Source organism: Armigeres subalbatus, chromosome 3, assembly GCF_024139115.2.
Source record: "Armigeres subalbatus isolate Guangzhou_Male chromosome 3, GZ_Asu_2, whole genome shotgun sequence".
Taxonomy (NCBI): Eukaryota; Metazoa; Arthropoda; class Insecta; order Diptera; family Culicidae; genus Armigeres; species Armigeres subalbatus.
In genome coordinates, this window is record NC_085141.1 from 108,441,044 (window position 1) to 108,463,252 (window position 22,209).

Sequence of the window (22,209 nt, forward strand, 5' to 3'; positions counted from 1 at the left end):
GGCACAGACATTATAAGTGGACAAAACTTTTACCTGATCACCCAATAACGTTAACTTACGATGTTGTTCTTCTTTTAGTTTCTTTATCACAGCTTTTTGTTCGTCCTTAGGCGTTGACTGCAGGATTTGAGCTTTCAGTGCCTTGTACTGACGTGTCTGGGTTTTACACGTTTCGCGGAACTGTTTGCGTATTTGGAGTTCTTTTTGCTGTAATTACCGAAATGGAAAGTTATCTTTACGTTTGGTATTGGGAGGGCCACTGCCTATCAATTACCTTCAGACTTTTCGGTTGCTGCTTGAGTTCAAGCGCATGCCTCCTCAACAGCTCCCGCTCTGCCCGATCCATGTACTCCTTTTGGTTACGCAGCTCACTTTCGTGTTGTTTTGATATCTGGATGAACAAAACACAAATAAAATAGGAGTTGCAATCTAACAGCAATCGAGTACCCTAACTTGTCGATTATAAATCAATGGTAATTTTTACTTACGCAGTGGCTGGGTAAAAATGTATTGCCCTTTCTTTTCTTCCCACGAAAATTATACTCAATTTTCGTCAAAAGGTGAACTACTCAAACAAAACTATGAGTCGTCCTGCTTTTGACGGAAATTGAGTAAACTTTTCGTGGGCAGAAAGAGACGGTAATACAATTTCACTCAGTCACTGAGTAGATGAAAGTTAGAGTATATGCGGAGGCAATACGTGTGACTGCTTTTGAACATTAAGAGCATTGCATCAGGGAATAAAACGTACCTGCTCTTCTCGAAGAGCGTGAACACTCTTCTGTTGTCGATATTCTAAGTCCTGAGTCTTTTCATGGTGTTTTATAAGCATGCCATGTGCTTGTTCCAGCTGCTGTTGTTTTTTACTCAATTCCTGTTTAAAAAAGATGAATATAATAACGAATTCAGAAACTAAACTTCAGTCATACTTACATCCCTCAGCAGCTGGTTCTCAAGGTCGTGCAGAAGTACCATCTTTTTCCTTCGAAACTTTCGCATCTCCAGTTCGATGTAATTCTTCTGTACTCGAAGCATTCGCTGTTCCTCTTGAGCCTCAGCTTGCTTTAAGTTATCCTTTTGGGACCTGCAAAAAAAATCAACATGTCTATTAAATTTATCGCTCAGAAGAAACACCCGATGGCTAAACATACTGAAGCGTGGCATCCCGTTGCCGCTTCGGAGTCGAATCATCCATCGAAAGCTCTCGCTTCCATCGTTCCTTATTTGCTTTGTATTCCTTCTTTTTATGCAACTCGAACGCTTTGCGATCGCCTTCTTGTCGTGTTGATATCTCCTTGTACAGTTTTTTCTCGGCAACGTTGTTCTGCTTTATCCTACGATCAATTTCTTGTTGGTGCTTCCCCTGTAAATAACCATTTGGAAAAACATGTGTAAGGAATAAACCAAAACACATCAATCATATCATTACCGAAAGTTTATCTAAATCCCTAGTAAAACTATGTAATAGCAGATCGTATTCTTTGTCCAGTGCTCCTTTGTGCTGTTCCATTTCTACCTTGCACCGTTCTTCTAGTTTCACTAAGGCTGCCTGATGTTCTCGTCGCATCCGCTTGTAGCCGGACATTTGCTCGTGCATTTCCTCCTGCTCGGATGGGAGAAATAATGTAATCATTCACAACTTCAGCGTTCATTCTGAATGCATTAATTCAACTCACCTGCATGTGCTCCTTCTGCTGTTTCGTCACAATACTGGTCGTCCTAATAGTTGCAAAATTGTTGGCACCATGCTCGGCAACCGCATTCGCTGCCGCCTGCGACACGTGGTTATGATGCGGATGATGATGAGGTACACCAGGACTAGATGACGAATTTTGATACCCAATACTAGCACCCATACTGCCGGAAATGGAACCACTGCCTCCGAGTCCCCCACTGCCCATTCCACTGCTCCCACTTCCCCCACTTACACCCAAACTCATTCGATTCAGACCGTCGCCTACCATTAGCCCATCGCGGCCACCCGAATTGTTCATGCTGTTGTTGTGCATCGGTGGTAGCCCTGGACCAGGAATCCTATGCCTAGATGCATTCCGCAATACTCCCCCATGCTGATCCACTGAATGTAACGAATGTTCTGAGGTTATACTATTACTCTTGCTACTATCACCACCAATCTGCTCATCCGGAGTGTCTTCTGCGTCACCGACATTACTTTCGGTTTCGCAAGAATCCACCATCAAGATCTTTTTCATCTTCCTATAATTTAGATTGTCCAATTCCCTAACGGCAGCTTTAGTTCTGAAATGGAAGAGAATATGAGAATCCCAATATTCCTATTTATTTTAATTTCACACCAACCTCGCTATTAAATCAATCAGTACATTTGGCGATCGTATCCTCGTCATGAAAGAATGGGTTAACAATTTACTGGAATTTGGCCTCTCATTTGGGGATTTCTTAAGGCAAAAATCCACAAAGCTCCTAAAAATATCGGACCAGTCTGGAGCCTGTAAAAATACAGCAAACAATCCCGTCATAAATTTCCCTGCATCATCCGTGCACAACCCATCCCGTATACCCACCTGTAGCGAAGGAGCCTCATTTTGCGCAATATGGTACAGCGCAGACATCGCATTCATATTGAAGTAGGGAGGTTTGCGTTCCGCCAGTTCGATGCAGGTTATACCGAGCGACCACACGTCCACCTTGCCGTCGTACTGACCTTCGTCCATCGCCAGGATCACCTCCGGTGCCATCCAGTACGGTGTCCCCACGAAGCTGTTGGCGGGACATTTGATAGCCGCACTGCCGAAATCGGCTAACTTTACGATACCTTGCTCCGTCAATAGGATGTTGCCCGCTTTGATGTCGCTGGATATGGAAGAAACAGATTGAATGAAAATTTTATTATTTTAATTATTGAGAGTAATGTTATAAAAACTTCACCAATGTAAGACATAAATCACAAATTACGTTGTAGCTTTGATTTCCCAATTATGTATGTTTAATCCCTCGCCATCTTATAATGTATGAAAAAACGAGTATGTAATGTAAATCCTAGAAGTTTTCCTAATGATTTCCATATTTTTTGCATGTTTTATGTTCTGAGATGTATGTCTAAATAGAAAGAAAACAACGTTGCTTTCATTATAAATTCTTTATTTATTGATCTGCAAGCTAAAAAACTATCGGAGCTGCGAAAGGTATGATCAGTCTTTAACGTCATCGTGAAGTGGCGCTAATATGAACGTCGACCTACAGATGCTGTGCAATGTCACCGTTGCCAGCGAATCGGGCATGGTATGCGGAATTGTAAACTTCGCCCACTATGCGTCAAGTGCGGGCTGCGGCGAAAAACACTGCCCAACTCGCAAGGACTATGTTGGAAAAATGGCGCAAATGCAAGCCGAGCGCATAAACGCTGCACACCCACCTGAAACACCACCACGTGCCCGCCGAGACCGCCCTAGCAGTTCGACAACAGGTCAGCAAAAACTTCTTGTTCTATTCGAGCGTACAGCCAAATATGTCTACAATGTCTAGTGTAGCCAATTTGCGGTTCGGTAATTAAAAAGGACACTCCGAAACTTGAATTCTTCGACTTCTTGGAACGTCACAATGTGGATGTAGGGATCAAAGAAGGATCGAAGAGGGATCAAATTTTTACAGCTCAACGTTTCAACCAAGGTCATCGAAAGCGTGGGTATCACGATCAGCTCGGTAGAAGGGAATCTACACATAATAGCCGCTTATTTTCCCGGATCGAGACGACAGTCGGTCTGGAAACAGTATCAACAAGACAACTCCACTCTCACCAGAAGAACTGAACCATTTTTCATAATAGGTGATCTGAAAACGCGTCACCGACATTAGAACTGTCCGAAGGCTAACAGAGCCTTTCAGCTCCAATCGGACAGATTGTACAAAAATGTCGTGCTAACTGGCTACGTTTGAAACGCGAGGCCAAATCAAAGTTAAACGTGTTAGACCATGCCACCATAAATCTGTACAATGTAGATTGACGCTGCTATTGAGCACCTGACCACGACCATAATAGAAGATGAAGCTGTTTAGGTTCCCGAATCGCAGCAACGAGTCTACCAAGTCGCGACGATTCCAGACAACACCCGAAGATTGATTGCTTTGCGTAACAAACGTCGACGTCAGTGGTACAGGACTAGCTCCATCTATCAGAATATAGCCATATTCAACAAGTTCAAAGAAAACCGAGCACACTGTACAATGAATTACTAAGGCGCTGCGGAAAACCTCTAAGTACATTCCTCCCTTGCGACAAGGTGATAATATTATCGCCTCTTCGACTGAGAAAGTGCAGCTACTAGCCACGAAACTGGGGTATTTCCGAACGATTGGAAACACGCTGTTGTAGCTGCCATACCGAAGCCAAACAAGGATCCCACAAACGTGTATAGGCCAATAAGTCTGTTTTCCACATCTAGCAAACTGATATAACGAGTGCTACTAAACCGTATATCGAACAACACCTGGAAAACTCCCGCATTATTCTTGACTAACAGTTCGGCTTTAAGAAAGGGCACTCCACCAACCATCAACTCGTACGTCTTGTAAGGGAGATACGCAACAACTTCATGTGGGGCAAGTCTTCAGGCATGGTGCTTTTGGATGTCGAAAAGGCATACGATTCTGTGTGGCAGGATGCACAAAATGAAACTAGGAAACTTTTTACTCTACATCCTAAAAATGATTCGTTCCTTCCCACTAAACCGCAGCTATCACGTATCTGTGAATGAGCGTTCAGATATTTGGTTGCGCTGAACTACATCGATATTTTGGCACGTAGATAACTTTGAGAAGCTGAAGGAAACCCATATCAGACTGAAAAGATGAGCTAAGCGAAACGGACTAGTCATTAACATGTCGAAGGCGAAGTACATGATAGGAAGATGCTCAAGGGAGAACAACGTAAAAGCCACCTACCATGAGTTTGTATCGATGATGACGAAATCGAGATAGTTGAAGAATTCAGGTCACCAGTGAACCACCAAAAACGATACTAGCAGAGAAATTCGGAGACGCATCGTGGATGGAAATCGTATGTAGTTAAGACTCCGTAAGACGCTCTGATCAAATAGAGTTCGCCGTCGTACCAAAAGAACATGCGTGAGCGTTGCCAGCTTTCTCCGTTTCCACACATCATCCCCTTTCGCATGCGAAGCAGGCACATTTAGATGCAAGTTCTGCTTATGTTGCGCAGGAGTCCAACCCGTTCGACGTACTGCGAGTGACGCGACGTACCTTCGGACCTTCGGTTAGACTCGGTCGGAGTGTCGGGCTGTGATTTGCCGAAAAGCACACGCTTTCGTTCATGATCCGATGATTGGCGCTTTGATGTTGCATGAAGAAGAAGAAGCAGAAAGATTATAATCTAAAAAATCTCCACCGGAAAGCTTTCCAACAAGTTTTTAAAACTCCTCTCAAAAATTCTAAAATAAGAGACGTCGCGTTCGCATGTGCAACCTGTGCACTGCACAAGCAGCAATTTTGTCCCTAACATTTAAACTCTCGATAGATTTCAATTCTTATACAAATATATACTTGGATTATGTGCATTTGTCATATTATGTTTAGTACAAATTTAACGATTAGGCAGTGGCGTTTCCCTAACCTCAATCTACCTGTGCACTGGACTTAAATTTAAGGAATTAGTGTGCGGAAATGCATAGAATAACTAGATTTTGATTAGTTTAAACCAGAGCGTTAATGAATAAAGCTTCCAATGAATGATTAAACTTGTTATGATTAAATCATTCAACTCTATGATTAAAGATTATGATTAATGATTTATTAATTTTTGACAATGATTAATGATTATGATTAACGATTAAATTAATTTTTGACAATGATTAACGATTATGATCAATGAATAAAACGTTTGGAGTATGATTAACGATTACCGATCGTGATTAAATGTCGACACAATATGTTTATGATTAATGATTAACGATCAATATGATTAATGATTAATGATTATGAATAATCAAATTAAATGATTTGCATAATAATCAACAATCAAGTAACCTTTCTACCAAATTATGTTTTTAGAAGTACAAAAATTGTGTGATTATGATTAAAGATTAATGAATACCAGCGCTGTATTCAATGATTAAAATTGATGATTAATGAATAAACTCAAAACAGTCATGAATATGATTAGTGATTAATGATTAAATGTAAAAATCTATGATTAACGATTAGTGATCAATGATTGAATCGTATTTTTTTGTATGATTATGAATAATGAATAATGATTAAATAACCCATTATTCATTAATCATGATTAAATCTATGATTAATCACTAATGCTCTGGTTTAAACGACTATGATAATTTTATTTTCCCTTTGGGCTGTCAAAATATCAAAATTTTCATTTTTTGTGTCAGTGCACAGGTAAAAAGTGAGGTTACGCGACGCCACTGCGATTAGATGAATACATAATCGTAAAATATGCACGGATTTTTTATAGGCGACATGTGATATGAGGCAACCAAAATGCTGCGATGGGGGCGCGTTATATTTTACTCCACGATACCGAAACGACGCACCGCCACCACCGCCACATGTTGTCCAACACGTGCACTTTCAGCAGAGAACGGTTTGCCATGCTTCATACACGCATTATTTTGTATGTGTAGGTCATCTGCTTTAACCGCAATCGGCGATGTATAGGTAGCCAAAGCGTTCATCGTTGGCAGTGCACGGTTTGGTGGCGATGCAGAAAAGCACATCGGTTTAGTGCCTACCGAGTAGGGGTAGGTACTAAAGGGGCTGCACTCATAACAAAGAGATGAAGTGTCAAAATTGGAACAGCGCATTTGCTGTCAAATCGGTTGTTCCAATCGAGCACAAGGTTGTTAAAGGTAGGAGTATTGCGTCTCTTTGTTTTAATCCACGCTCGTTAGTAGGTACCTACATAGGGGAAGATTCCCCAAAACGTCCCCCCAAGGCAAAACGCTTTTTGTGGTTTTCTCTCATATTTACCGCCATTAAGGACATAGTTGGAAGAGTACCACGATGGCAGTCAATATGGCAACGGACCTTCCACAAGTCAACCCCACACCTCCCGCACTCCTCTCCCACCAACATTTGAATACATCGGATAGCATCGAACAAAAGTTAAATATTCAAATTACTAACCTGTTCACTGCATATTTATGTACTTCCCGTGATAATTAACATGTTTCTTCAAAAGTCCTATGTATTTCGACTCGAAATATTGCATAAACCAGCAGTTTCGTGCCAATTTAACAGCTGTTCGCGATTTGGTGGGTTTATCACTGCACTTCACTTCTTCTCAAAGGGCATTGAAAAAATCAAGTTTTTACACACTTCTCCGCACATAAGCAACCCCAAACAGGCATTGAAAAAAATCAGATCATGAGTAAAAATCGGCTAAATTCATGCCAACTTGATGCTCTACTGCGGCCTAATCACTGATGCTTTCTAGATCATTGAAATTTGGCGTTCGTTGATTCAATGTTTAAAGATCTTCATCGCTCACCAATGGGAGACAACTGAGCGAGGCAAGTCACTTGGTAACCTAACAATGTGTGTTGTTACCACACGCTGAAAAAACTTTTCAGACATTGGTAAAATTAAGTCCGCTATGAGAATGGAACTCTGATACACTGCATGGAAGACTTGGATACTTTCTATCCTCCATCCCAGCAACTTGAAAGCAGAGTGAATAAAGCAGAACACCTGATGTGTTTTAGTTTTATTCTAGTAGAGCGAACGCAACACAAATGCTCCAGTCGTAGCTACCCTGGATACCATACCAAGTTTGGGTTGGCGAACTCTGTTGCTCGTTGTTTACGCAGCAACGATCGTTCATAATCGTTGTTTGGTATCCATCTGAGCAAGGCTGTTCACTCACTGGGATAGAATGCTATGATTGAATTAGATCAATGCTCGTCCGCTTCACTCACGCTTTCAATGCCTGACCCGAAATGTTGATAGAATGCAAATTAAACTTCACTTTTTGAATCAATCACTTGTTTGAATCGAAAACTTAATATAAACTGTAATTTATGTCCGAAAAACCCAGATTAATCCACCTAGCGTTGGTGGTGCCTTTCTCGCATTTAGTTAATACACCAACCTTATATGGGGTTTATATGGTCCGATGTACCATTTTCTTCATAACTTTTAAACGCAATAACCGATCGTTATCAAATTTAATAGTGATCAACAAGGCTTTGTCCCCTGTCGAATGAAACTTGTTGCGAGAAAATCGGTTATGGATTACTATACGAAAAGTTGTGTAGTGCACAAGTCGTTTCAGGTTTGTATGGCAGTTGATATGGCGAGATTGAATTTAACATTATTCTGATTGTGACACTCCGTCAATGGGCGAGGCAAATTCGACAGTTAGCCCATATATTTTCTGTCATATTTGTTGTTTCCGTTCCGCTGACATTGTGTTTGAGACTTAAGGCTTCTAAGAAAGCATCAGTGAAACGTGTAATTCAAAAAAGTCAGAAAGCCAGAATTTGTCTGTGACATATCGCACCAGGAGCAGATACTTCATACAAAAATTGTGACATGGGGGCAGGGTTTGCAGAAACCGCTGTCAATAAATAACGAACAACGATAAAAGAGAGGCAAGAACTGTTCCGAATCATAACAAGCCTTGATCACAAATTTATCAAACTTGTATATAAGAGCGAAAAAAACAGAATCAGATAGACAGCCCTTAAAGAAAAATTATGATTATGGCTTTGTTTTCTCTCATTTCGTGTTGGTTACTGCACAGCTGTGTAGAACAAGTTGAAATGCATCATCAGAGCCAGTGCTCCCCGCGTTTGGAGCTTTCTAAAAGAAATTTATCATGGGGTATAGCCTCCCGAATCAGTTCTCTATCATGACAACTTGCGAAAAAAGTCTCTCGCGGTATGCTACATATCTTGTTCTTTCTCTTTAGGATTCAATCCCTGCATGGGGGTGAGCGGGGTATAAAATTTTATTTTAATTGATCTTTCTTAAGGTGCGTTCAGTGAGGCGCTGTAGCAAGTGTAAGAAAAGGTTTAGTTTCCCATACTAGTTTTCATACAAACTTGAACCACCTTGTGCTCAATCAGTTTTTATTCAAATCGGCTTTTGGAGGACACTCGGAGCATGGGACGGAATCGAGTGAGTGTGATGGAGCTGGGCATTTTTTGAACCACCCTACTAATATTCTTTGTTTTTTTTTTATAAATACGACACTAATACTACTTCAGTATATGACAGTTTTTATTGTACCAATACTTCCAAAGCTTTGTTTTGGTACTCAACCTACCTTCATCTTAAGATGGCCGTAACAAAACTAGATCTAAAATTATGCAGGTTAGGCGAAAAAAGTTCCAAAATAGTGTATGGGAAGGTCGGAAAAACCGAAATTTACCACATTTTGAAACATCTAACATTTTGGCGAGACAAAACGCCCTAGTGGCACTAACCTACAATGTACTTGCGTCTCCACGCACTATCCATACCAGAATGCTGATTCGCCGACGCGTGGTGCTTTGTTCCCTAGGAGCTGCCAGCTAAAAAGCGTTTTGCTTTATGAATTTTCCGGCAAAAGAATATCACCACTTTTTTGAATTGTGAATATTATCATTATGATTGAGATTTTTGACAATTTTTGAATTGCATCAACTAGCAATTTTGTTCAACTGTTGCATTATGTAAAAATACCCATGAATAGCGTTAAAAATAAGACAATAAAGCAGTGTTTGCCTAGCTAGGGCAGATTCATCAAAGGAATTAACTAAAATAGAATAATTAATAATTGAGGAACGTTTAGATTATAAACTTCATTGTAGACCCCATTTTTCTGATATGTATGACATGCTAAAATGACAAATGTGTATTAGCCGTCTAATCGTTCTTAATATAATTCAATTTTCTGAACACATAACTATTAAGACTTGTCTCATTCTACGAAATAACTTGAATTAAAATTAAAAGATACCGTTTCATTGAATAGATGTCTTATGTGTCATACTAGTCGACCCGGCAGATTTTGTCCTGCATAGTAGACGAAAATGCGCGTTGTTACTGCCTATACGAAATTTTCATACAAACTTTTTTTAGTTTTTCACGATTTACTCAATTTAAGTAATAATTTTCGCATGAGGAAATATATATAAACCCGTCGGAAACTATAACGAACCTAACTGCTGAAGGAATGAAGAAAATCCGTACAGCCGTTTTCGAGTTATGCGGATACGAACACAGACCATTTCATTTTTATTATATTGAAGATAGATTGAAAAGCATTATGATTCCCCAGATTAGTTTGTTTTTCAATTTAACGTACAGTCACTTTAAGCTTAGTTTGAGTTTAATTCGATAAATGGGATGTAGCTTAGAAGCAGATATGCGAAATATATGGGAAACACGCTTGAAGATGGATCGTTTATATTGGATGTGTCCATTCAAGTCCCTTTTTCATGTCAGGTCTGTCTCAAAATATTTAACTTTGATAAGGGAATTGAATCTTCTTTTTCTTATTGGCATTACAATTATTAACGTCAAATATTGTGTACATTTAGGCTATATCCTGTGTGGAATAACGCTAATAATGGCGTTCCATTTATGTGCATGTTATTTAGCGTAAATTTCAGTGGATTTTTTTATCTGTGCACTTTTGGTGAAAAAAAAAAGTATTTTGGCCATAACTTCTGAGCCCATAGTCCGATCCGGCCAATTTTCAACAGGAAACAATGGGACCGGATTCTGCATCGAATGCAACTTCTTCTTCTTCTTCTTCTTCTTATTGGCATTACATCCCCACACTGGGACAGAGCCGCCTCGCAGCTTAGTGTTCATCAGGGGCGACTCGTCCATACGTTCTACCTGTTCATGGAACAGGTAACCATTTTTAGGTAAGAAGTAATTTAATGTCTTGGCAGTTAATTATAATATATAAATAATTTACAATGATTTTAACATCTAAACATCTAAAGAAACAAAATATTTCGTAGGCAGATCAAGTTAACGCCACATGCTTGGCGTACAGTCAAATTGCAGCTAAATGTGTGTTTCTCTGAAAAACCACACCCCATCACATAGAAAGCTTTTGCGAGTCGTGCGATCTATAATGAAGAACCAACAGCAGCGCTGCCAGAAGTCAAATTTAAAGTTTTGTGCCATGACAAATGATTTGAAATAATTTCCTCCTTGGTATGCTCACTCGTTCTCCGCGCGCAGAGAACGAGCGTGAGCGTTGCCAGCTTTCTCCGTTTTCTCACATCATCCTCTTTCGCATGCGAAGCAAGCACGTTCGCATAGCAAGTTCTGCTATGCGCGCAGGAGTCAAACCCGTTCGACGCGCTGCGAGAACAATCAACGACGTGACGCACCTTCGGTTAGACTCGATCGTAGTGTCGGGCTGTGCTTTGCCGAAAGGCGCACCGCGCACGCTTTCGCGCCGATGATTAGAAACAGTTTGTTTTTCTTTTTTCTCGCGATGAATATGCAATACATCAAGAACAATATTAAATTAATGTTTGCGTTTTCAAAAGAGACTTTAAATAATGCTTTTTTATGAATACTCAAAATCAATCAACATAGAGAAAAAGGTATAGTTTTCACTAAATTTGAAGAATTAAATAACTGGAACACATTTCAGCTTCTAAATGTGACTAATTGGTCGTCACAATCTGGGGTCGCATCAAACAATAATTGTATACTAATTATATACTATAATTATTATACTAATAATGGTTAATAACATTTCTTTTATAGCAACAAAATATGTGAGAGTTTAAATATTAGTGGCGATGGGACCCGTGTACCCCGAATTGTGGAATGAGCCGATTTGAAAGATCTCTATTCTGAGCAATATCCAGTTATTGCCAACTGTTACCAAGTTAGATTTTAGACGATTTCCGAGTCTAAAATTTAAAGTTCATCTAAATTTAAAACATTTTTGTAACAAAAGAGAAAAATAAGTAATTTATTGTTTTGTAAATCTTTTCTATTTAACTAAGTTGTACCGAAAGGCTATCATTTCACTCCAAATTCAAACTTTTGATAGAAGTCCCGAAGCCATATAGTGTTATATACCATTCGACTCAGTTCGATGAACTGAACAAATGTCTGTCTGTCCGTGTGTGCGTGTGTGTGTGTGTGTATGTGTGTGCGTGTGTGTGTGCACAACATGCCATAAAAAACATTAGCCAAATTTTCACATAGAAACTCTTAACCGATTTTCTTGCAACAAGTTGCATCCGACAGAGACTAAAACGCTGTTGATCACTATTGAATTTCATAATAATAGCAATTTGCAAAAAATGCATAATATTAAAATAGTGATGAGACATAGTCACATAGAACAATAATGTGTTATGAAAAATGCCTTGCATCTATGAATATTTTTAAAGTTTATCCGTGGCTTGTTCCCATTAAGAGTTTCATCGTACTATAAAGATGCTCGTGTTGCACGCATTTAGGCGTAAGTATGCTCTTCGTTCAGTTTCATTGTACTATGAAATTGTCCGAAAGTCAAAATTCGAACATAGGAAATTCGAGAAACTTTTGGCAGCGCTATCTGTCGTCTACTAGTGTAAATTTTCTATCATAACATTAGACGGTGTAACTGTTTTGCCTCCCTTGTACATCATCGAGGTGTAAGCGTAAAGGCTACATTTATTACCTTTTTGCGCGAGAAAGGCGCCATCACCGCTAGGTGGATTAATCTGGGGTTTTTCTTCTAAAATTTGGTTAAGTTGTGCAAGAAAAGGTTGTAATATTAGATTAAATGCCCAACTTTCATTCGAAACCACTCAGCTTGATGAAATTTTTTTTATCAGCATGGTAGAACAGGTGTAGCAAAAGTCCACGAGACGCCCCTGGTGTTCATTAAGCACTTCCACAGTTATTAACTGCGAGGTTTCTAAGCCAGGTTACCATTTTTGCATTCGTATATCATGAGGCTAGCACGATGATACTTTTATGCCCAGGTAAGTCGAGACAATTTCCAATCCGAAAATTGCCTAGACCGGCAGCGGGAATCGAACCCAGCCACCCTCATCATGGTCTTGCTTTGTAGCCGCGCGTCTTACCGCACGGCTAAAGAGGGCCCCTCGAATGCAACTTGTTGTGAGCAAATCGGGGTATGAGGGTATGTGCCTAAAATCAGTGAGATTTTGAAAAATGTATTTTGGCCACAACTCCGAATCCCATAGTCCGATTCCGCCAATTTTCAATACGAAACAATAAGACAGGATTCCGCGTTGAATGCAATTTGTTGCGAGCAAATCTGTTAAAGATAAGTGCCTGGAAAATGAGTGAGAATTTTGTATGTGTTTCTTATGTAAAAAAAAGAATTTTTGCAATAACTTCGAAACCCATAGTCCGATCTGTCCAATTTTCAATACGAAACAATTGAACAAGATTCTACGTCGAATAAGTAGTGTTGCGAGTAAATCAGCTAGGAGTAAGTGCCTTAAAAGTGAGTGCGAATTTTTCTTATAAAAAAATATATTTTGGCCATAATTCCGAAGCCCATAGTCCGAGAAAGGCAAAAATCGGCTGGCGATTCTTCCGTATCAGATTCTCGCCAGGCGTCGATATCAAGGTGTAGCAAATTGGTCGTAGCAAAAGATTAAGTTTGTGATAGAATGATCCTATTTTTTCATTAGCTGACCCGCCGAATCGTATAGCAAATGTCAATACTTCCGTTTTTTCCACATGCCAAATTGTGGTTCCATTTGCTTAATTAATTCTCAAGTTATGTGGAAATTTGTTTTTCATTTGTATGGGACCATCTTAAGAACTTCCCCTGCCCGAAGAACCCCTGTATACAGAATTTCAGTATCAATCAGTTCAGTAGTTTCCGAGTTTATAAGGGTCAGACAGACAAACATTTTTTTTGTACATACAAGAAGATAAGTCGATATGTCGGCTATATAGTGGTCGCATGTGATGAATGTAGCAAAACAAATTTTGATGACGTTGTTTCAGACATCGAAAAACGCAATAGTGACCGCCGATTTTCTCGCTAATCAACCATCACTGTTTGCAGCAGACTTTTGATAAGAGCCTACCAGCACACCCTTGAGTGGAAAGCGAGACATCAAAATCTTAAGAAGATTAAATTGTAGGCAGCATTATACGAAATCTTTCGAAACACTTTAGCAAAGATTTCACCTGAAGCATACCCATCGAAATACTCTTTTGTATAGGTTCTCTTGAAAAGCGAAGAATACGATAGAAAACAAAAGTTTTGTGTAAACTATTGCGTATTCACGAACCCCTTATTCATGTGCACTGAATCATCACTGTTAGCTGTCCAAGTGTCCACTCTAAAAATTTAAAAGTAATCTATCGTTCTACGAAAAACACAGTCACACTTACCGATGAATCCTTCCGAGGCTGTGTAAATAACTCAAGCCTCGCAGCACTCCGTCGCAGATGGCCGATATTTCTTCCTCCTTTAAGGGTCGTTTGTGCACCTCGATGATATCGGAAGCGGACCCCACACAGTACTCCATTACCAGCCACGCGGTGTTTTCGTGCAGATAACATCCCTTGTACTCAATTGTATTGGGGTGATTCAGCTGTCGCAGAAAACGAATTTCCTTCAGGATATCCTGCCACTTTTCCATGCTCTGTTTGCCCATGTAGGACATCTTCTTGATCGCGACAATCTCGCGCGTGAGATTGCATTTTGCGTAATAGACCGCACCGAACGATCCATGGCCGATTTCGCGCAGATCTTCGAATATTTTTTCCGGGTCATGTTTATTGAACAGCTCGGCTATCTCGGGATCCTTCAGGCTTCCCGGCCTCATTATAGGCATACTACTGGTGGAAGTAGTACTGCGGGAACGAGTTAACAAGAGGATTCAGCTTTGTGGAATAGGCCGAAACGAGACACACTTTAACACAGACTAATATGGGCGACTATTACATTTGCGACACGTTTTAATAAATGCTTTCTTTTATTACTTCCTCCACTGCATTAGGAATCGCACTTTCGATTGATTTATACACCTTCCTCCGATTAGAATTCGGTACCCTGCGGTACCGCAAGCCGCAGCAGCTTTGTTTATATTCTTCCCCCACTGCACTGGTGCTTGCACTCACTATGATGATTAAACATACGACGGTGATGATGAATTGAGCACCACCCCGGTTCTACACATCACAGCAACGTTTCGATCACCTAGCTCATGTGTTTGCTAATTGATTAGACCACTCGGTGCCGCCGACCGGACTATTTTTGCTCTAACACCACTTCGCCGTCTGAACACTGCACCACATTGTCTCTTCTATATTGACTAACTTGATCAAAGCCTGACCACCACCTTCTGCACATTTTCACTAAGGGTGAGTGGTTCAGCTTCCGCGCCACAAGCTGAGAAACTGATTCACTCCGAGTTGCTAGTTGAGCTTTTGGAACCTGGAAGTAACAGAGAATTTTGACGGTTAGAATAGTTGTTTTACTTTTAAGTAATTGGAGACCAATCGCAAATTACACAGCGCTTTGAGATGGGAGGGATTTATCAAAGAAATATGATCCTAAAAATAATTACTATGAAAAATATTAAATGGTTGAATGAGGTCATTGAAAGCGTTTCGTAATTTGCAAAAACATAATCGGATTCGATTCTTTTTGAAGATGGTAATGTCGATGAGCTACTACTTATAAGTAGATACTACCATTTAATTTAAAATTATATTAAATCTAAGGCGTTAATTATAATGGATGATATGCTTCAAGGACGTTAAGCATAAAATGCTTCATAGAATACCGTATGATATGAAATATAAATGGAGATTTAAAAAAAATAACTAACTTTCGTTTGATACCACATATTTAAGCATAACGTCGCAAACCCCGATTTCATGACCAATTTGTGCAATACCCTATCACTGTATTTGAAAATAGAAACGCTATATGATCCAAGTGTGTTTGCAGAGATAAACAATATCGAGCGTTAATGACTAATTAGCCAGTTGTCGCTATTCTACCAGCCCAGCAGCGTTACATTTGAGAAAGATCAACTCTCGACAGCTAGATATGCGCGTTTGTATAATAGGAAATATATAGCCAAAGCGCAGCGATTATATTTAGCGAGGAAGTGCATAGCCATTACGGCTCCGATTCATCTTCGTACGGTGCTAAATATTCTGATTCATGGGGCTGCTACCACATCATGACTGAGCTACGAAACACAAAGTCGTTATTATTCAATTCGAACAGTTCTGTCATCGCTTTCTCAAGTCTTCTAGCATCGACTGGAAATTCCTCTTAGGAGTTATGTTCCCCAACTACAGTCATATTTTTAGAGACGACACAATGTCCTTGAACAAATTGCTCACCAAGAACCATTGTCATACACGGTGGACAAGTTCGCAACAAGTCAGGAGAAAACAAACACCTCGCATATGAATTCCATACTATAAACTGGAAAGGGTAATTATGGAAGGAAGGCGTTTTAAAGCGCAAACAAAACGATATATAATTGTATTGTCATACGAATCCCCTGATGCCGACACTTTTTTGGAGGAGTTCGCTGGAAATTGATACCTGCTTCTTGAAATAAGATAAAGTAAATCAGGTAACGCAATAGAATAGCAAATGACAGAAATAAAGGATACGATGCGAATCATACGATCATCGAAAGGGGTACTCCTGTGTTTATTATTATGTTTTCTGTATTGTTAGTTTTTTTAAATGGATTACGTCATCGTATCTAGTGTTGCATTGGATCTTCTTCGCAACCTTCCAAACCAACCTGAATCCGCGTCCTACAAAACCAAATCAGCGCCAACGAACGTCTTCTCTTCATGTTAGTGTTCTATAATAATAATATTAATTATTTTAAATATTATTTTAAACTGCAACTTTACACATGTTTGAACCAAGTTGGAAATATTTATTTATTTATTCGAGAACCATTTTCACCGGGTTACTGTCCGACATTCTGGATACATGCCCGGCCCGCCGCAGTCGTCCGATTTCTGCGGTGTGAACGACGGATTGTTCTCCCAGCAGCTCATGCAACTCGTCGTTCATTCGCCTCCTCCACGTACTGTCCGCCATCTGCACCCCACCATAGATGATACGCAGCACTTTCCTTTCAAAAATTTCAAGTGCGCATTGGTCCTCCACGAGCATCTTCCAGGTCTCGTGTCCGTAGAGGACTACGGGTTAATGAGCGTTTTGTAGATTATCAGTTTAGTACGGCGGCGAACTCTATTCTATCGGAGCGTCTTGCGGAGTCAAAGTACGTACGATTTCCAGCCACTATGCGTCTCCGAATTTCTCTGCTAGTATCATTTTCAGCGCTCAGGTACACAAATTCTTCTACCACCTCGATTTCGTCACCAGCGATGCAAACTCGAGGTGGGTGGCTCACATTGTATTCTCTTGAACCTCGTCCTTTCATGTACTTCGTTGTCGACGTATTGATGACTAATTCGATCCGCTTAGCTTCCCTCTTTAGTCTGATGTAGGCTTCCTCCATCTTCTCAAAGTTACGTGCCATAATATCTATGTCGTCGGTGAAGCCAAAAAGCTGGACGGACTTATTGAAAATTGTACCACTTGTGTTAATAGCAGACACCTTGCAGTAACCATCTGCGCGTTTCGAAGGGACTCTAGAATGCCCCTGAAATTCGAACTACGACCCATCGTCGCTTTGATCAACCGTGTCAGTTTATCCGGAAATCCGGGTTCGTGCATTAGCTGCCATAGCTGGTCCCGATCGATTGTATCATATGCGGCTTTGAAGTCGATGAATAGATGATGAGTGGGCACGTTGTATTCGCGGCATTTCAGTACTTGGCGAATGGCGAACACCTGGTCCGTGGTGGGGGGTTCGCCTATAAAACCCGCCTGGTACTGCCCCACGAACTCTCTTGCAATTGTTGCTAGTCGACGGCATAACATTTGGGAGAGTACCTTCCAAGAACATCTGTAAAAATTCCTCCGGGTATGCTTGCAAAAGTTCCCCCGGGGAATTTATACGAAATTTCGTTCGGGAATTTTGTCGTAAATACAAGAAAATTCTTCAAAAACATTCTGCGGAAAATCTTCAGACTACATGCGGAAATTGCTTTGGAAATTCTTGCAAAAATCGATATGTGCCTTCCTGCGGAAAATCTTTCGTTGGATTCAAGGCGCAATTTTTGGGAACTTTTAACAAAAATTCCTGTGATCATCGATACAGAATTTCTGAGGAAATCGCAACGTGAATTATTGCGGATTTTTTTCTGGGAATATCAGCAAAAAATTGGTAATTCCTACATGAATTCCAGTGGAAATATCTGCAGACATTCTTTGGTAAATTCCTGCGGACAAACCTCGCGATTTTTTTTTGTTTTGAATTCAAGGCGACATTTCTTCAGATGTTTTGACAGGAATTCCTGCTTAAAAGCTGGGAGCTGCGGATAGAGTCAAAACGAGTGCCAAAAAATCTCCAAGGTAAGCTGTCAAAAAGTATCCATCGCATCGAGAGAGGTTTTGTGCATTTTGAGCGCAGCCGAGAGAGTACACGTATAAATCAACTAAAACTAAATATAGTCCATTTTGAACAAATTTCAATTTTCTGGCGTCATTTTAAATATATAGACGGATTCAAAATAAGTGGAGGGTATGAATTAATTTAATATTTGACACGTTAATTCATGCGATGCAGTAAATTGACGAAATCTTTATAATTAATTCTATAAAGATAAACACAATGATAATTCAATGTGAGAAAATCGTAACATGCACATTGAACACCGAGAGGAAATTTGCGAGCTTCAAGCAAAATATCTTGAAAATTGGATTCGATCGAGTCCGCAGCTCCCAGCTTAAAAGTAATTCGGGTCACCGCTCCAAGAATAACCGCGAAAATTCTTTTAATTTTTTTTGAATAATTTTTCTATTTTTAAATGCTGCAGAAATCCTCTATAGGCTGTGGAAATTAATTTGAAATTCCTTATAGAATCCTTGTAGAAATCTCTTAGAGATTTCTTCGTAATTTGTTGTTGATATTCCTGTGCAGATACCATCGGAGTTATCCGAAAATATCGCTAAATATCTGCTGTTTGTTCCTTAAGACCAAAACAATTTCACTCGCGTTTTGAAACTTTGCTGCGTCGCAGCATGCGTGAAATAATAAAAATGACAACTGTTGTGCGTTATTCATTATTTACTCAACTTTACTGATAACGAACATGTCTGCAGAAGGAATGGAGAAAATGCATCCAGCGCCAGCCCTTTGCGAGTTAAACCCTGACTGACTAATCCACCTAGCGGTTTTGGTGCCTTTCTTGTGCAAAAAAATAATAAAAAATATGTGTGAGTGGTTTGCTAAGTTCCAAAAAGTGTGTCTACAAAATTTTGTACACATACACACATACATACATACATACACACATAACAGACTTCACCTCAATTTGTCGAGCTGAGTCGATAGATATATAACACTACTAGCCGACCCGGCAGACGTTGTCCAGCATAGTAGGCGAAAATGTCCATGCAAAATTTCTACAGTAAAACCTCCATGAGTCGATATTGAAGGGACCATCGGCTCATGGAAATATCGAGATGAGGATTAGCAAATCTTTGGAAAGCTGTTTGAACAAACCATCACAGTAACCCAGAAAATATGTTTTAATATGGCATAATTTGCTTCCATGAGTCGATATCGAGTCGTACAACATTGACTCATGGAGGTTTGAGTGTATACGAATCTTTAATTTAGTATTTCACGATTTACTCAACCTTATTCGAAATTTTCGCATGAGGAAATATCATATAAACCCGTCGGAAACGATAATGAACATATTTGCTGGAGTAATGAAGAAAATCCATCCAGCCGTTTTCGAGTTATGCGGATACGAACACAGACCATTTCATTTTTATTATATAGACTAGTCGACCCGGCAGACGTTGTCCTGCATAGTAGGCGGAAATGCGTGTGTTGTGAACTGCTCATGAGAAATTTCCATACGAATGTTAATTTTAGTTTTTCATGATTTACTTAACCCTGCCCATGATTTTCACATGAGGAATTATCATATAAACCCGTCGGAAACGATAACGAACATATCTGCTGAAGGAATGAAGAAAATCCATCCAGCCGTTTTTGAGTTATGCGGATACGAACACAGACCATTTCATTTTTGCCTTTCTCGTATACTAAGTATACGTAAAGGCTATATGATCACTCCAAAAACAAACTTTTTATAGAAGGCCCGGAGACCCATAGTATTATATACCAATCGACTCAGCTCGACGAATTGAGGTGATGTCTGTGTGTATGTGTGTGTGTGTGTGTGTGTGTGTGTGTGTATGTGTGTGTCTGTGCGCACCCACCCAAAAAAAAAATGTCACTCATTTTTCAGCTACTTATCCTTAACCGATTTACTTGCAACAAGTTGCATTCGACGCAGGACACTCTGCCATTGTTTCCTATTGAAAATTGGTCAGATCGGACTATGGGATCGGAAATTATGGCCAAAATACCACTTTTTTATAGAAAAATTGAGTAAAAAATTGTCACTCATTTTTTAGGCACATATCCTTAACCGATTTACTCGCAACAAGTTGCATTCGACGCAGGATACTCGACCATTGTTTCCTACTGAATCTTGGCCAGATAGGACTATGGGCTCATGAGTAATGGCCAAAATACTATTTTTATAATGCACGAGAAAGGCACCATTACCGCTAGGTGGATTAATCAGGGTTTATTATATAGAAAGACTAGTTGACCCGGCAGACGTTGTCCTGCATAGTAGGCGAAATTACTGTTGTGAACTGCCGAAGCTAATTTTCCATGCGAATCCTCATTTTAGTTTTTCACGATATACACAACCCTACTAATGGTTTTCGCATAGGGAAATATCATATAAACCCGTCAGAAACTATAATGAACGTTTCAGCTGAAGGAATGAAGACAATCCATCCAGCCGTTTTCGATTTATGCGGATACGAACACAGACCATTTCATTTTTATTATATAGATATAGAACGGGTCTTCGAGCCTTCTATTAAAAGTTTGGTTTTGCAGTGATCACATAGCCTTTACGTCTTAGTATACGAGAAAGGCAAAAATAGGTGTTATGTCAATAGTCATATTTTGCATGCGTCATGTTTCAGAAATTGAAATGACAGCAAGTGTCGCCCTTCTCCTTAAAATATGTGTTTAAAGAATGCTCAAGAATGGCTTGAAAAGGGGCTTGAAAATATCCGAAAAGTAATGTGAGTAATAGACTTCAAACGTAAATTTTGTTCCGTGCGAAGCCCCAAAATCGTGATGTAAATCCGCACCAAATTTGCGAAAAGGCGGAAAGCACATGTTGTGAAATCTCCGGTAGCGGTAGAGCGTAATTGCTAAAGCGGAAAAAATGCACACAAACTGGAGGACAAATGCTCAACAATGAAATGAAATTCGACAAATGCCATAAATGCTTATTCAATACATATATTCGAAGCTCATTGATGTTTCTTCTACTGCTCCTGTCATCTAATGTTCCCTTTCTCTAAATTTTCTGCTTACAATCTAACATCGTGCGTACTCACGAATTTTCTTCTTGGGTGCACCTTGGCCTACCAACTTTCTGACGGCTAACATGTTGCCAACGAAGAACGTCCGACGCCCGACAAACGTCCTCAGCTGGAAACCCCCCTGGCCGTCCAGTGCGACCGCGTTGCTGGATGGGGTCTCTCCGAGGCGTCTGATTCCCTCGTCGAGATTTTCGCACCCTTAGCGTTCTCGTTCTGCTTCCGCCTCCGGTTCGGTTCCTTCCAAAGCCAACGATCTGATCGTCCGGTGGGTTTGAACAAACTGTCCGAAGAAAGCGGTCACCGTTTTCCGCAATAACCCGACAAAACGATCCGCAACTCGGCGAAAACTGTAAAGTGATCCTATCCTTCTACCCGTCCGGTAGATATGCTCAACCTTTCCGACGAAACTGTAGTCCGGTGGAGCAGCGGTCATGCAAGCTGACAGTCTAACGAAATCACAGCCAAACCAAACGTCAGTCCTTCAGAACACCCACACCATTATCACGATTGATCGTCGGTTGAATCATTTGAACTTAAGAGCCCCGCACATAGCATACGTTTGCGTTGCGTTTGACAGTTTTCCCATGGGAAATGTGTCAAACGCAACGCAAACGTATCCTATGTGCGGGGCTCTTTACCCATTAGATGGGGTATTTTTGGTCTATCTGGTTTCTGACCGACTACTTAGACCGTTTCGTGTTTGGGTT

General features: G+C 40.2%; 1 protein-coding gene across 3 annotated transcripts in view; it reads right to left on the minus strand.

Annotated features, from left to right (window-relative positions):
• Positions 1–22,209, minus strand: part of LOC134221175 (serine/threonine-protein kinase Tao) — a 44,132-nt gene that overhangs the window by 17,043 nt on the left and 4,880 nt on the right. For 2 of the 3 annotated variants that reach the window (XM_062700368.1, XM_062700367.1), the window contains 10 exons: positions 14,347–15,394; positions 2,544–2,832; positions 2,320–2,468; positions 1,677–2,259; positions 1,430–1,606; positions 1,152–1,363; positions 934–1,084; positions 752–874; positions 275–391; positions 34–207 (listed from right to left, as the gene is read on the minus strand). In XM_062700368.1, the coding sequence (XP_062556352.1) occupies positions 34–207; positions 275–391; positions 752–874; positions 934–1,084; positions 1,152–1,363; positions 1,430–1,606; positions 1,677–2,259; positions 2,320–2,468; positions 2,544–2,832; positions 14,347–14,792 (2,421 nt within the window). In that variant the 5' untranslated portion in view covers positions 14,793–15,394. The remainder of the gene's footprint in view (positions 1–33; positions 208–274; positions 392–751; positions 875–933; positions 1,085–1,151; positions 1,364–1,429; positions 1,607–1,676; positions 2,260–2,319; positions 2,469–2,543; positions 2,833–14,346; positions 15,395–22,209) is intronic. The other variant, XM_062700369.1, reaches the window with a different exon arrangement.